This window comes from Aquarana catesbeiana, linkage group LG10 (assembly GCF_042186555.1).
Source record: "Aquarana catesbeiana isolate 2022-GZ linkage group LG10, ASM4218655v1, whole genome shotgun sequence".
Classification (NCBI taxonomy): Eukaryota; Metazoa; Chordata; class Amphibia; order Anura; family Ranidae; genus Aquarana; species Aquarana catesbeiana.
Genome location: NC_133333.1, coordinates 73,971,853 through 73,988,236, shown reverse-complemented (window position 1 = coordinate 73,988,236; position 16,384 = coordinate 73,971,853). Strand labels below are relative to the sequence as shown.

The 16,384-nt window shown below is 43.0% G+C and overlaps 1 protein-coding gene across 3 annotated transcripts in view; it reads right to left on the bottom strand.

Annotated features, from left to right (window-relative positions):
* Nucleotides 1-282: 282 nt before the first annotated feature.
* RPS9 (ribosomal protein S9) overlaps nucleotides 283-16,384 on the bottom strand; it is a 41,364-nt gene continuing 25,262 nt past the window's right edge. For all 3 annotated transcript variants that reach the window (XR_012236326.1, XM_073602287.1, XM_073602286.1), the window contains one exon: nucleotides 283-512. Coding sequence is in view for 2 of the 3 variants with exons in the window: in XM_073602287.1 (XP_073458388.1) it covers nucleotides 335-512 (178 nt within the window). In the remaining variant the exon portion in view is untranslated. The remainder of the gene's footprint in view (nucleotides 513-16,384) is intronic.

Below are 16,384 nucleotides of genomic sequence, written 5' to 3'. Positions count from 1 at the left end.
TGTTCCAAAGTGAACCTATCCTTTGAGCAAAGGCCCCAAATTTATTAAAACCAAAACATATTTCAGAGCATACATTGCTCCCTCTTTGTGTCCCCAAAGCATGAAAAAAAAAAAAAACAAAAAAACAAAAAACACGATCTCAAACTGGTAAAACGTGCTAGTCAAAATAACCAAACCATTAAAGCAGTCTAAGCAGTTAGAGTTTGATAGGTAATGCTTTTTAGGCTTCATAGTTAGAAATATTTCTAATATTTTTGTGCAACTATAAATCATACTTGACACTTGTTAACTCAAAATGGTTTTATTAAAGGTTTGATATGAAGGATTAAATCGTTTAATCTTCCTCCTCATCATCTCCTCCTCCAGCCCCTCCCTGTCCTTTCTTGGCATTCTTTCTCTTCACACGGCCAGGACGTCCACCACCGTAAGGTGAACGTAGGGAGAAATCTATATGCTTCTGAGAATCCAGCCGCACGATGAACGATGGGATGTTCACTACCTGCTTGCGAACACTAAAAATAAAAATAAAACAAATTAGCACAAATGGTCCATGATCCAGGCTAGGTTTATTAAAAAGCTTCTCCTCCCCTTAATTGCTGTGCAGTCATATTTGTTCATATAAGTGATTAAAACAAAGCAACAACTACATTTTAATAATGTGATTTGTTTTTAAATAAAATGCAAGACAACCCACATGTATAAATTAGGAGAGTGCAATTTTGACCATGTTGTGTACATTTCTATTTAAATGGAACTACAGTGTATCCAGAAAGTATTCACAGCACTTCACTTTTTCCATATTTTGTTACGTTACAGCCCTATTCCAAAAAGGATTCAATTTGCAATTTTCCTCAAAATTCTACAAATACCCCATAATGACAACATGAAGTTTAAAATCTTTGCAAATTTGCCTTTGGCACGAATTACAGCCTCAGGTCTTTTCAAGCATGATGCTACAAGCTTGGCACACCTATTTTTGGGCAGTTCCCCTTTTCTTTGCAGGACCTCTCAAGCTCCATTAGGTTGAAAGGGATGAGTCTGCACAGCCATTTTCAGATCTCTCCAGAGATGATCAGGTTCTAGTCTGGGCCAAGAGTTGTCCCGCAGCCACTCCTTTGTCATCTCGGCTGTGTGCTTAGGGCTGTTATCCTGTCAGAAGATGAACCTTTGCCAAAGTCTGAGCTCCAGAGCAAGTTATTAAAGAAGTAAACCCCAATGGGTTTTACTTCCTATATTTCCCTGCAAAGGTAAAGCATAATGGGCTACTATGCATCACATAGAAGCCCATTATGTGTCACTTACCTGAAAACAAAGCCTGCGATGTCACCGCTGACCACCCTAGAAGTGAGAATCCATCTTCACTTACCTGAAAACAAAGCCTGCGATGTCACCGCTGACCACCCTAGAAGTGAGAATCCATCTTCACCCCTCTTCCTTCCAGGGCCACGAACTCCAGCTCTGACTGGCCAGAGTCGTGTGACGTCACTCCCGCGCATGCATGCAGGAGCCGCCAGTCATGGCATGACCCCCTTTAGAAACAGCACGAACTGCCCTTTCTAAAGTGCGCACATGTGCTGTAGACATCAGCGCACGGCTTGATTGTAAATATCTCCTAAACTGTAGAGGTTTAGGAGATATTTCCAGCACCTACAGGTAAGCCTTAAACCACTTTAAGGTTTATGTACATTGCTGCGTTCATCTTTGCCTCGATCCAGACTAGTCTCAGTTCCTGCCACTGAAAAACATCCTCACAGCATGATGCTGCCACCACCATGCTTCACTGAAGGGAGGGTATGGGCAAGGTGATGAAGTGCCTGGTTATCTCCAGACATAATGCTTGCTCTATTCAGGCCAAAGAGTTCAATCTTTGTTTCAGACCAGAGAAGTGTTTCTCATGGCCTGTGTCCTTCAGGTGCCCTTTGGCAAATGCCAGGCTGGCTGCCATGTGTCTTACAGGGGAATGGCTTCGGTCTGGCCACTCTACCATTCAGGCCTGATTGGTGGAGTGCTGCAGAGATATTTGTTCTGAAAGGTTCTCACCAGAGAAACGCTGGAGCCCTGTCAGAGTGGCCATTGGGTTCTTGGTCACCGCCCTGACTAAGGCCCTTCTCTCCCTCACTCATTTTGGCCAAGCTAGGCCAAGCCACTCTAGGAAGAGTCCTGGTGGTTCCAAACTCATTTCATGTACAGGTTGAGGCCACTGCTCAGTGGGACCTTCAATGCTTTTCAGTACCCTTTCCCAGGTCTAAAAACAATTCCTTGGACTTTGCGGATCGTTTGTGCTCTGACATGCACTGTTGACATGGGGCCTAGACAGGTGTGTGCCTTTCCAAAACACGTCCAGTCAACTAAGGTGAAACTAATAGATTATAAAAATGGTAATCGATTATGAAATTAATCCATCAGCCAGTAAAATAATGGGGTTAAAAAATAAAAAAAAAAACTAAAATGAGCCCTTTATAGTACAAAAAGAGCAAATCGCTGCTATAAATATTACTTTCACAGTTAAAGGGTTTTTTTTACTGTAGAACTGTGAAAGTAATATTCACAGTAGTGATTTGCTCTTTGTACTATAAAGAGCTAATTTTAGTTTTAACCCCATCATGTTACTAAATGTTTTAGACCTGGTTCACATCTGTTTGGTGTTTTGCAGAAATGCATTACAGTTCATTTACATGGTTTCCCATGGGACACTATGCTTTTTTTCAGCCGCTGCATATTTGGAAAGGGTCAGGGACTTTTAATGCAAAACAGTGCTTTTTTGGTTCAATATACACACAGGTGGACTCCAATCAAGTTGTAGAAACATCAAGGATGATCAGTGGAAACAGGATGCACCTCAGCTCAATTTTGAGTGTCATGGAAAAGGCTGTGAATACTTATGTGCATGTGAATTTCTTTTTTTAATAAATTTGCAAAGACTGCAAACTCCATTATGTTAGGGTATTTGAGAAAAATAATGAATTTAAAAGATTTTGGAATAAGGCTGTAACATAAAATGTGGAAAAAAAGTGAAGCTCTGAATGCTTTCAGGATGTACTGTATAAAAAAATGCAATATATGCCTGTGCATTATGGCTTTGATGGCAGAAACCTACATCTCAGAATAGCCTCTACGCAGAATTTGTATACATAAGGAATTGGTTATTCAACAAACAATTTTTTAAAGGCTAGGTTCACCTTTGGGAAAAAAAAAAAAAAAAAAAAAAAAAAAAAGTGGTTTGAGGGCAGTTTAAAATTTAGGTTTAGCCTTGACTGGTACCCAAATCCGTTCATTTACATTATGTTCAACCACTTTCTGCCCCTTAGGATGTACCCATACATCCTGTTTCAGTGGTTTTACCATTGCAGTTATAACCCTGGTATCTTTCAACTGGCGATGTGCAATCATTTTAAGTAATCTGAGACTAGTTGCTGGATCACTTTCCATGCAGCAAAAGCTGGTCCTTCTGTTTCACCTGGGACTTAAACAGTCCGTTCTGACAGCTGATCATTGAGTTGAGTGAGAAACAATGTTCCCTAATCTCTCTGGTATAGGAAACTGAGGATTTTGGCACTTGGTTAGTTTACAAGCCCATTGCCAGCATCTGATCAAACCATTTGATCAGATGCTTTAAGGGCTGAAGGGATCTGGGGTCTAATAGAAAAAGTAAAAATAGTAAAGAGTACCCGTCACTGCCTATGCTAGCGAAATTTTCATCCCATGCAATAGCAATAGTTTAAAAAAAAATAAGGAAAGGAACAGTGAAAAAAATAAGTAAAAGCTCCTGTGCCCCATTTGCTCACACATACGTAGGTCACATGAGCATATGTGAATGTTGATCGCACCACATTTGAGAATACTGTGAACATAGGAAGATCACCAATTCTAGCTTCAGAGCTCCTGTAATTCTGAACTGGTACTCACTAAAGGCTTTTAAAAAAGTGTTGCCTATGCAGCTTTGTCAAGTACTGTAGTTTGACATTATTCCACCAGAATAGGCATCTATTTGGTGTAACATTTTATTAAATATATTGTTTGTGCATTAAAGTAATCACTTGCCGACCAGCTCCTGTACATATACATCAGCAGTTTGAAGATGGATATCTCGGTAACGGCAGCAGCTGCTGCCACAACCGAGGTATCCATTTTTAGAGCCGGCGGTTCGGTTTACGATAATGGTGGTCTCTGCGGCGGATTTGCCACGTAATAGTTATCGGCAGCGGGAGAGGTGATCGGGACCTGACTGTGGCTGCGTATGGAGACGAGTGAGGGGAAAACCACCTGTCTCCATACTATAGCAGGGCAGAAGCAAAGTCAAAACATCACTTCCGCCCATACGTCAAAGACATTTTTCTGTCTTTTCAAATGACAATTTTTTTTTTTTTTTGCATATAAAGTCTAAATTTGAGATCTGAGGACTTTTTGACCCCAGATCTCACATTTAAGAGGACCTGTCATGCTTTTTTTCTATTACAAGGGATGTTTACATCCCTTGTAATAGGAATAAAAGTGACTTTTTTTTAACAGTGAAAAAAATAAATAAAATCAAGTAAAATAAGAAATTTTTTTTTAAAGCGCCCCGTCGAGCTCACGCGCAGAAGCGAACACATACGTGAATAGTGCCCGCATATGAAAACGCTGGTCAAACCACAAGTGAGGTATCGCCACAATTGTTAGAGCAAGAGCAATAATTCTAGCCCTAAACCTCCTCTAATGCAAAACATGTAACCTGTAGCATTTTTTTTTTTTTTAAACGTCGCCTATGGAGATTTTTAAGGGTAAAAGTTTGACGCCATTTCACGAGTGGGCGCAATTTTGAAGGGTGACATGTTGGGTATCAATTTACTCGGCATAACATTAGCTTTCACAATATAAAAAAAAATTGTGCTAACTCTACTGTTGTCTTTCTATTCAAAAAAGTAAATTTTTTCCAAACGTGCGCTTGTAAGACTGCTGCACAAATACAGTGTGACAAAAAGTATTGCAATGACCGCCATGTTAGAACTCCCAAACATACATTTTTTTTCTAACACCCTAGAGAATAAGACAGTTGGTGTTGCAATTCTTTTCATACAATATTTGCGTGGTGGTTTTCAAATACAATTTTTTTTTTTTTTTTTTAACTACTTAAAGACCAGGCCTCTTTCAGACTCGGTGTTTACAAGTTAAAAAAAAGTTTGCCAGAAAATTACTTATAAAAAAAAAAAAAAAAAAAGTGTAATGTTTGGGGGTTCCAAGTACTTTTCTAGCAAAAAAAGTTTTTAACTTGTAAACACAGAGTCTGAAATAGAGGCCTGGTCTTTAAGTAGTTAAAAAATTGTATTTGAAAAACCACCACGCAAATATTGTATGAAAAGAATTGCAACACCCACTGCTTTATTCTCTAGGGCCTCTGCTTAAATAGTACTGGTTGGAGGTTTTAAGTAATTCTCTAGCCAAAAAAAACAAGCCGATTTTACATGCATGTGAGGTGTGTCAGAAATGGCTTCGGCAGCTAGTGGTTAAATGTCCGTTTACAGGTACTTCGGTTTACTAAAAGGTTAGTGTAAATTCATCCTTTGACCCTTTTGCAGCAGGTCCATACGGGATCCGACAGCAGGGGCCACCGGGATGGTTTGAAACAGATTCCTGCCCGTCAGCTGAAAGCATTTGTGCAGCGACAATGCACGTGACTGACACAAGCAGCTCTGTCTGTAGAAAAACTCCTGTGCACGAGTTACCAGGTGGACTAGAGTTCGTGGTGGATAATGCCTCAGGCCTTGCTGCCCTCAGGGATAGGGGGTATCCCAACAGTCAAAAAAAGAACGAACAAAAGGGTGCACCAACCATGTACATTATCCTGGTTTATAATTTTATTAAAAATAAAGTTAAAAAGCTACTCAAAACGTATGGAAGACAACTCACGATACAAATAAATCTCCAGATGACAGCAATTGGTCTATGAGACACCAGGTGCTAACAGAGGAGATTTCAAGGGCCACTGCCGGCACAAGACAATGCCGGTGAGTCTGACTGACACAGGCAGCTCTCAGTCTGTCATCCAATCCAGCATGTTCAAGCAGTTTAAATGGATGCTGCACAAGGCCCTTAGACATGAGACCACATTACAGACAAGCAGACACGAGATCAGGGAACTGGGGCAAAGAACAGTGAACTAGAGGTCAGAGTTGATGAACTAGAGAACCACACAGATCTACACAGCAGAATTTGAAAACCTCAAGGAGGAAAACATGATCCTGTAGTCGCAGCTTGAGGACCAGGACGACAGGGATTGTGGGTCTAATTTAAGGATCAGAGGAATTCCAGAGACTGCTAGACCTGCAAGCCACCATGCTTTCCTTATTCCAGAAGCTGCAACCGGGCATCCAAGGGGACAGACTGGAGATTGATAGGGTGCACAGGGCCCTGTCCCCACGCAAAACCAATGGCCCACCCAGGGACATAGATAAGTTCCACTACTACCACACTAAGGAACAGCTATTGGCAACGGCAAGAGGCAGACTCCCTGACATTCCAGGGCCACACTTAGCTGTTTGCAGACATATCCCTGCTCACGGTGGCTAAACAGCGGGCTCACAAACCCCACCTGCAGGTGCTTCAACGCTATCAAATCACATACCACTGGGGATTTATGTTCTCTGTTCGGTTCACATACCGTATTTATCGGCGTATAACACGCACTTTTTTCCCCTTAAAATCAGGGGAAAATCGCGGGTGCGTGTTATACGCCGATCCCTTGCGATCCTGACCTGTCAGAATTAAAAAATCTCACCGCGATTTGAAAATGGCGCCGCCGGCGCCGAAATACACAGTGCCGGTCCTCGGCTCTTCTCGGCAGCTTTCGGTTTCACTCGAGCGCCGCCCGAACCTAGCCGAGTATACTCGGCTAGTTTCGGATAGCTCCGCTCACCGTCCGAGTGGAACCGAAAGTAAACGAGAGCCGCCGAGAAGAGCCGAGGACCGGCTCTGTGTATTTCGGCACCGGCGGCGCCATTTTCAAATCGCGGTCGGCGATTTTGAAGCTCACAGGCTTCAGCAGGGCTGGACTGGGGCAGGGCTGGACTGGGGCAGGGCTGGACTGGGGCAGGGCTGGACTGGGGCAGGGCTGGACTGGGGCAGGGCTGGACTGGGGCAGGGCTGGACTGGGGCAGGGCTGGACTGGGGCAGGGCTGGACTGGGGCAGGGCTGGACTGGGGCAGGGCTGGACTGGGGCAGGGCTGGACTGGGGCAGGGCTGGACTGGGGCAGGGCTGGACTGGGGCAGGGCTGGACTGGGGCAGGGCTGGACTGGGGCAGGGCTGGACTGGGGCAGGGCTGGACTGGGGCAGGGCTGGACTGGGGCAGGGCTGGACTGGGGCAGGGCTGGACTGGGGCAAGGCTGCAATGATGGGCATTTAAATGTAAGTTTTTTTTCCTTAAAATTCCCTCCTAAATTGAGGTGCGTGTTATACGCCGGTGCGTGTTATACGCCGATAAATACGGTATCTGGAAACCAAATATGTCTGCCACATGGCTGAAAAGTTGCAATCCGCCCTGACATACCTGGGCCTATTAGAAGAGCCCCCACACAGATCTCTCAGGCGATAAGCATCTCGATCACCCCACAAGCAAACAACGGGCAGCTTGTGCCATCTGGACCCCACACAGCAGAATAAAAAAAAAAAAAAAAAAAAAAAAAAAAAGGGAAGGCTCGATAACCCTACACCCTCCAAAAGATCTGATGGACTGACCCCATTTGGAGGTTTAGCTTTGTTTTAACCATTTCTCTGAGACCCATGTGAGATGGAAGTCAAGCGACAGCCCAATGGAACCATTCCTGTGAAAAGTTGTCACTCCCAAGACATCCCATGGAGTCTGAACTGCTAAGGTTCCACAGGGTAGGTCACACCTGCCCCCTTGAACTCCCACATAAGGGTCACCACAACTCAGCCTGAAGGCCTTTACCATATCCCCTTACGTCCTCGAGCCAGACCCTCCAATGGCTCCAAGAGCCCCAGGTTAAGCCTAGCTTGTAGATTCTAATCTTATCAGCCTTGCACCCATGCTCTCCACCCTACTCTAACTCTGTCACACCTCTCCCTTTTAGTAACTCTGGAGTAGAGTGGAGCCAGGCTTTTTTTTTTTTTTTTTTTTTTTTTTTTTACACAGGTAGGCTGACCAAGGCTCAGAACTGGTCATCGATCCTTTTCATTGCAGTTTTACTGCTCTCATTACACGATTGTTTAACCATGCTGTTGTCAAAAGATTTTATATGTCTTTAGTTGCTATATCTGGTGTTCCCCATCTAGAACTTCTTGCTCCTCTGCAAACTGCCATTATGCAAGTCTCTAATGGCAGCCCCAGAGTCTCCACGGGACAGACTCACACTCCCATACCCTGCTATTAAGAAACTATATGCTAATGTACATTGCACCTAATAGGGTTGTGCAATTTTGCTCTTTCTAGCCTTTTCTCTTCTCTCCCCCCCATGGTGGTTACAGCTCTCTCCTTGGAAAACATCCCACACGTTTAGATCTTCCCCTGCTGCATTATGGCCCCCATAAACATTCTCTCCTTGAATGTTCAAGGCTTCAATTTCACTCATAAGCGCACTGAATTCCTTTGCAGCCACTAAGGCTCATAATCTGCCTACAGGAGACCCACTGACACATCCTCTTAAATTCCTCAGTAGCCCTTAACCCTAAATTCTACACTGCTTCAGCCACAACCAAGCAAAGGAGGGACCCTTATAGGTTCTCATCGCTCTATGCCATTCACCCCCTCTTTACAAGTCAAAGATCCAGGAGGGCAGATACCCTATTCTTATATTCTTACTGGTCATCTCAAACACTGCAGTCACATTAGTGTCATACTACGCTCCCAATAAGCACCCCTTTGTCAACTTAAAAGATGTGAAAGAAATGCTAACAAACCTTGGTACAGTAGCTCTCTGCGCAGACTCCAATCTGACTATATTCCCGTTCGACAAATCACCCCCAAGCTCACCATCTACTCAGAATAAACAGACCTACCAACACCCGATATCCACGTATAACTTAGCCGACACGTGGCGTGAACATAACCCAACAAGCGATATACGCACTATTTACATCTTTCTCGCTCATAGATCACATCTTCCGGCTTAATGGCATGATCCCAGAAATCTGTCATCACACCTTTCTCGTGGACTGACCACAATATGTGGCGCTTTTTTTTTTAGAGATACTTTTTCTGATTATTCATATATCATTTTGGAGGTGGGGGGTTTGTTTTTGCTTTTATTGCGCCTATACTTGTATATCGTGGACTGACCACTGCAGTATGCACCACCAAAGCTTCCCCAATCCCTAGAAAGCATGACATCCTGGAGTATTAACACTATTCTCTCCCGTCCCTCTGTCTAGATATCAAAGTAGCCCTTAAAGACTATATTGCCACTAACGCGACAGAAGATATTTCTGCCTTGACACTTTGGGAAGCTCACAAAACTCATTTGTGGCAGGTTAATTCAACAGGCAGCAGCACTTAAAAACGTGACCGCAAAATCTTATGCCAGCAACTAGAAACCAACTTTAATGTGTGCCGTGCTGCATTTCAGTCCTCCCAACGCTACCACCAACACATGCCTTGATAGGGCCAAACTGGACTTTGACTTATTTCTCACCAACTCTGCTGAGAAACTCATATGCAAACTTCAACACCATTCTTACCTTAGGGCCAACAAACCTGACACTCCAATGTCTCACACCTTACGAGTGATCCACCAACCCAAGACGTCCATAAGACTAAAAACATCCAATAATGCCTACACTAGCAACCCTGTCAAAATACTCTTGGCATTTTGGTCCAACCTTGCAAAACTACTCATCTACACAGGACTGACGCTACCAAAGCCAATTCCAATCCTCACACAGGAACAACTGGATATACTTGAGAGCCCGATCATGGACCTTGAGGTCTCAGCTGCCATTAAAGCAATGAAACCTAACAGGCATCCGGGACCTGATGGGTTCTTGGCAGCTTACTATAGAAATTTTTCACCCATCTTGACCCCTTGCGGACTAATGCCTTCAACTCTGCTGGCTGGGCATTCATTTAGAACTGAAACTGATCTCCAATTTCTATGCTACCCAAACCTAAATCAGACCTCTCATGGACCAACAATCGGCCCATCTCTCAATTTGGACATGAAGTTGCTGGCCAAAATAATTGCGACCCCACTAAACTTGGTTATAGGCCGTTTGATACAGCAAGACCAAACAGGCTTAATGCCAACATGCCAAGCTGGCAACATTAGACAAGCCATCCTGCTTCCATGCAGCTAAAAACTAGATGTATTCCAGCATGCCTTCTATCCCTTGACATCAGGAAAGCTTTTGATACAGTAGCCTGGCCATATATACGATACACTACAGCGTTGGGATTTTGGGAACAACCTCCTGACCTGGGTCTCCTCCCTTTATAAGGACCCACAGGCCTACATCAACTATGTAAGCTATAAATCAGCAATAGTTATTGGCAGAGGCACTAGGCGGGTATGCCCCCTCTCCCCGCTGTCATTTGCCTTAGAGCCTTTAGCACAACTGATCAAAACAGACCTGGTCATCAATATAAACTTTTTTGCAGAGGACATCTCACTCATGACACCTCCACCCAAATTGTTAGCCATACTGGACGACTTTGCCCAGATCTCTGGACTGCATGCCAACCCCAATAAATCTAATGCACTCAACATATCCTTTTAATCAGAGCTCCAACAGGCTAGGTCCTCCCTGCCACTCAATTGGGTGACACATCAACTCCCTTACTTAGGGATACAACTGACAGCCTCACTATCTGACCTCTTTACAGCAAGCTACTTGCCTTTACTGAGACAGGTGACCAATCTCATGACAATGGTCCTACCTCCCATTGTCCTGGATGGGCAGGGTTAATGCCACAAAACAATTCTACCCAAATTTCTCTGTTCCGAGTTTTCCCCATCCCACTGCCATCCTACGACTGATGCAACAAAGTGATGTCATATATATGGGGGGCCACCAAATCGAATCCCTAAATCCACCCCGTTTCTCCACAAACTAAGTGGGGACTTAGGCATTCCCAATTTCTCATCTTACTACTATGCTGCACAGCTGACCCAACTTCAAGTATCACGCGACAAACGAAACACCACTATGGGTTGCTATTGAATTAGTTGACTGTTCGGTATGCTTTGGCTACAACCCAAGGATAGAGCTTGCATCTCCAATCCGGTTACTAAGCATTCCCTGACCCTCTGGGACAAATTCAGGGATGCCCGCAATCTCCAAAACACAAAATTACAACCTTTCCTACCCAATGCGAGACCTTTGGACTACCTAGATCGGAACCCTTACATTATCTGCAAAAAAAAAAAAAGTTTCTATACCCCATTCCTTAGAACTGGACCCCAACTGACCCAATTCAAATGTATTTGCAAAAGTGACACACATGGACTAATAGACCCTATACCAACACTTGACCAATAACGTCGATAACGCACCACCTTCCTATACCACTAAATGAGCACAAGACAAGAAGCGCACTTTTGAGACTGCAGACTGGTCCGCTATATGGCTTGCTATCTTCTGGAAAACCTCTCCTCTATGGAATCCAAATTCTTAGAGACCACTATTCCTCCTGATCCGGCTACTGCCCTTTTAAACTTGAAACCAGCAGAGCTCACTCAATCCTTATTAATCCAACTTACCACTGTGGCTAAACAAACCATAGCCAAAGCATGGAAATCAGACCTTGGTTGTGGCTGAAGCAAAACCAAAAATAACTGCCATCGAAAATAAAATAAAAAAATATGGCATCCCTGAGTTAAGCACTGCCTTCCCTAACTTCAATGAGTCATTACTAATGCCTTGTAATATATTCCATTATGTCCTTCACTACCTTCCCTGAGGGCTTCCTCAGGGCAAACCTCCCCCTTTTTCCTCATCTTCTCTCTACCCCACTCTTCATTATCCCATCCCAAAACCTGCTGTCTAATTCAATGAGGATAACCCCTGTATTGCTATACTGTTACACACGACGAGGTTGGAAATATAGATATTGAAGCAACGTGGATGACTGCTACTTTCATTCTTGCTCATTAAACCTACCCCAGGTGCCGCACCTCCACCCTAGGAACAGTCTTTTACCCGGATTTGTCCGTTGTACCCCCACCTGTCCACAGTAAGTTCCCATTAGGGGTGGACAGATGACATGAAGGTTCATTCAACATCCCTTAGAAACCAACACATCAGATCTTCTTGAATCCCTCTCTCCTATCTCACTCTTAAAATCCAAGCATAGCTGTATAACATGTTTGCTTCACTCGAATCCAACCGACAGTACACGTCTCAGCATAACTGCTCCCGTTGTATTTACCTCATTGAAAATTTGTAAGCCTATTGTCACATTCATGAAACTTCAATAAAAATCTTTAACCAGGGGAGAAAAAAAAAAAAAAAAAAAAAAATCATGGGACACCATTAGGTTAATTCATTACCTATTTGGTTATATGCCATCTTTAGGTGAATGGACACTGGTAGACAGTCTTAGACAGGAAGTGATCCTCTATATAACCCCTCCCATACAGGAAGTACATCAGTTTTGTAGCAAGTACCGAATCCTCTAAAGAGGGGAGGACCCTTTGTCCAATATGTAATTATAAGGAAAGTATTTTACAAGTGATGAAAAAAAAAATCCCATTTTTTTTCATACATCATGGGACACAGAATTAGGCTAATATTCATTACCTACTGGGACATCCCAGAGCAATAGCCTTGAGAGGAGGGAGACACCCTACCAAACAATAGCAATCAGATCTTATACGGCAGCCCGCAGTACACTGTGGCCGAAAGCTGAATCCTCAGCTGCCCGAACATCCACTTGATAAAATTGTAAATGTATGCACTGAAGACCAGGTAGCAGCCTTACAAATCTGAGCCAGATACCTGATAGCGAAAAGCCCAGGAGGTTCCTACACCCCTGGTAGATTAAGCTCTCACCCTAAAGAGGAAATTTACGATTTAGACCATAGGCCTGAATGAACAATTTCAATAGGAATGGTGCAGCGCTAAAATTAATGTAAAAATGTCCCAATAAGAACCAAAATTAATATGGTCAAACAAAAGTCCTCTCCGTCAGGAAGAAATAATACTCTAATCAGCGAGATCCATATTGAAAGGAGACACAGAAGAGAGATGAAAACACCGTCACCAACACCCAAACAAACTGACCCTTACCAGCAGTGTATGGGTTATACACGTGTGTAGAAAAAAGGCAGTCTTCATAGAATAAACCAACGATCTTCTAATGGAGTAGGACCAACATATTCCCCTCTGAACTAAATGGAAGGCTGTAGATCTCCTTTTGGTAGCTGGATATTAAACCAAGTATACATATGCACCTCAAGATCGTGGTACGTAGGGAATAAAAAGAAAACGCTCATTGCGCAATCTCCATAAACAAGGATGATTTATTGAAAAGATAAAAACCACTCACATTTAGTAAGAAGGTATACAGCAGTGTGAAGCGTCCAGCGCTTCTAACCACAAAGATGGCCGCCGTGTCACAGTCCCACCAACGTTTCGTCATCAATATGCGTCTTCAGGGGCGTAGTTATGACACAAACTGACGTGTATTTATAGGAACAGAACTGGACAGGCAGAAATCAGAGCACAGGAAGTATGACCTTCCAACCCGGAAGTAATATATCTCAAAGAGATTGATATATTAGATAGCAGTAATACTCAGTTTAGGCAAAGGACTTGAATCAAAGATAAAAATATCCTCAAAACAAATATTATAAAACAATCAAAATATGGGTGATCATTAAATCAAAAATGTAGAGACAGAGCAGCGGTGGTTACCGGCATCTTGTGGCCAAAATACAAACTACCAAATAATGAATAAAAATTTGAATACAAAAAATACCTTACCCCAATGAATATCACTGGAGGTAGCGGCATCTTGTGGCCAAAGTACAAACTACCATATGAATAATGAATGCAAAGAATCTTGATAAGAAAATACTTTACACCAATGAATATCAGGAGGTGAAGAAAAACGACCACACTACATGATACCCAAAAAACATACCGAAAACATAATCAATGCAAAAATGAAACCTAAAAATAAAATAGAATAAACGCAGGGAACCTAGCTGTTAATAAAGGCATTCAAATCCCATTCCACATTCATCCCATATGGAAAATAGGTCCGGGCTTGGTATATCATTTGGTCTCTAGCTGAGAGACACCTCTAGTCATGTTGCTTCCCCTCCAATGGCCAGAGAATTTATCAATTCCCAAAAACAGTGCCCTTTGGATTACAGTCAGTCATGTTTCAGAGCATAGTGCTTTGATAGACTATGCTTAGGGAACCCCCTTTTTATATTATCAACATGTTCTTTAAGCCATAGTGCGCCCTATGTACTGAAGCCCACAAGGGCAAATAATATACACATGTCTAGTAATACATGTAATGAAGGGCTTAATTGGAAAGGATTCATGGGTGGCAGTGGATTGAAAGGAATCTACTTTCCTAGATTTGTTGGTGCTAAGCTTACAAATCGGGCATCTCCTACAAGGAAAGAAACCCCCCATCTTTTGGAAGAACGAAATCTGCTTAGGTGGATTAATATTGGGAGCTACCTGTAGCCTCAATGGGGGAGCTACCTGTAGCCTCAATGGGGGAGCTCCCCTATATACCATACGCGGTAGGTCAGGCAAATCAGGGCCCAAAACCCTGTCTCCCTTCAAGACTTTCCAATGCCTTTGAATAATTTTTTGAATCTCATAATATTGGTTAGCGTAGGCAGTGATGAACAAAAATTTAAAAGAGGTATCTTGAACTTTAATTTTCGCAGTTAGCAAGTCCTCCCTATTTTTCTCTTGCAAGATTAAACTCCACATCCAAGGCTTCCGCTGAATAACCCTTTTCAAGAAACCGCTGCCTGAGAATAGAGGATTCGGACACAAAGTCCTCACTGTTCGTGCAGTTACGCCTCAACCTTAGGAATTGTCTCTTAGGTACTGATCCCAGCCAGGCCTTATGGTGACAGCTTTTAGTGTCTATATAGCCATTGCGATCTGTAGCTTTAAAATAGGTGGAGGTAATAACATCTTCATTCACTGTAATCCTAAGGTCAAGAAAATGCATCTCAGTAGTGCTAGCCTCAAAAGTAAGGGCAATACCCCTATCGTTAGCATTGAGACCAGCAATAAACTCCGACCAGGGACTCAAAACTACCATCCCATAGGAGGAGGATGTCTTCTATATATATCTTTTCCAGAACACCAGCTCTACCCTGGGTTCTTGATAAACGACATCCTCCTCCCATTTGGCCATGAAAAGATTGGCCATGCTTGGGGCAAATTTAGCCCCCATGGCTACACCCCTATTTTGCAAATAATAAGAGTCATCATGCCAAAAATAGTTGTGTTGCATGGCATATTCCAGTAAACTTAGAATAAAGGTGGTTTGGTTGTTCTGGAGAGAATCCTTCAAAAAGTGCTCTACTGCTTCTTTACCATGATGGTGCGATATTACAGTGTACAGTGAAGCAACGGCCGCAGTTGCAAGAATATAAGAATTTTTCCACTGTATACTGCTAAGCTCATTAATTACTTGCGTTGAGTCTCAGATAAGGCGCCCCAACCACAAGAGGCTGCAAAAAATGGTCCACATATTTACCCACCCTGGAAGTAACCGAGTCAATACCGCTGACTATCGGCCTTCCAGGGGGGCAAATGGGATCCTTATGAACTTTAAGTAGTAGATCACTGGGATCCTAGGGGCTGATGGAATAAGGAAAGCCTTTTCTTTTTTGAAAATAATTCCATTATTGAAACCCTCCTCTACTACCCTAACCAACTCCTTATATAGGGAAGTTGGATTGCCTCGCAAAGGAAGGTATCTCGATCTGAGAGCAACCTAGACATCTTTGTCATAGCAGGGGCTTGTTGTACCAGGGGGTTAAATGAGGCATTCCTTAATCGCTGATTAGAGTTATTTCTTCCTGATGGAGAGGACTTTTTTTTGACCATATTTATTTTGGTTCTTATTGGGACATTTTTACATTAATATTTTTAGCGCTGCACCATTCCTATTGATATCTCTTCAATTGTATCCAGCAATTTGTGTCAGCAGCTTCAATTGTTTTATTAAGCGCAACAGATTCTGTTTTATTTACTGAATGACCAATTGACAGACCCAATTGGTAATGGAAGTTGCCTGCCCCTTCTTGGTAAAACAAAAAGGAGTCTGATCTTCAGATCTCCGCATCTAAATCAAATAAATCTTGCCTGCCCGGACAACGTCCAAGGAATGCAGCCACCTCTTCTGAATGAGGCTGAGAAAAAAAAAAAAAAAGCCAAAATAATGTCCAGATTTAAATGAAAGGCTGACAC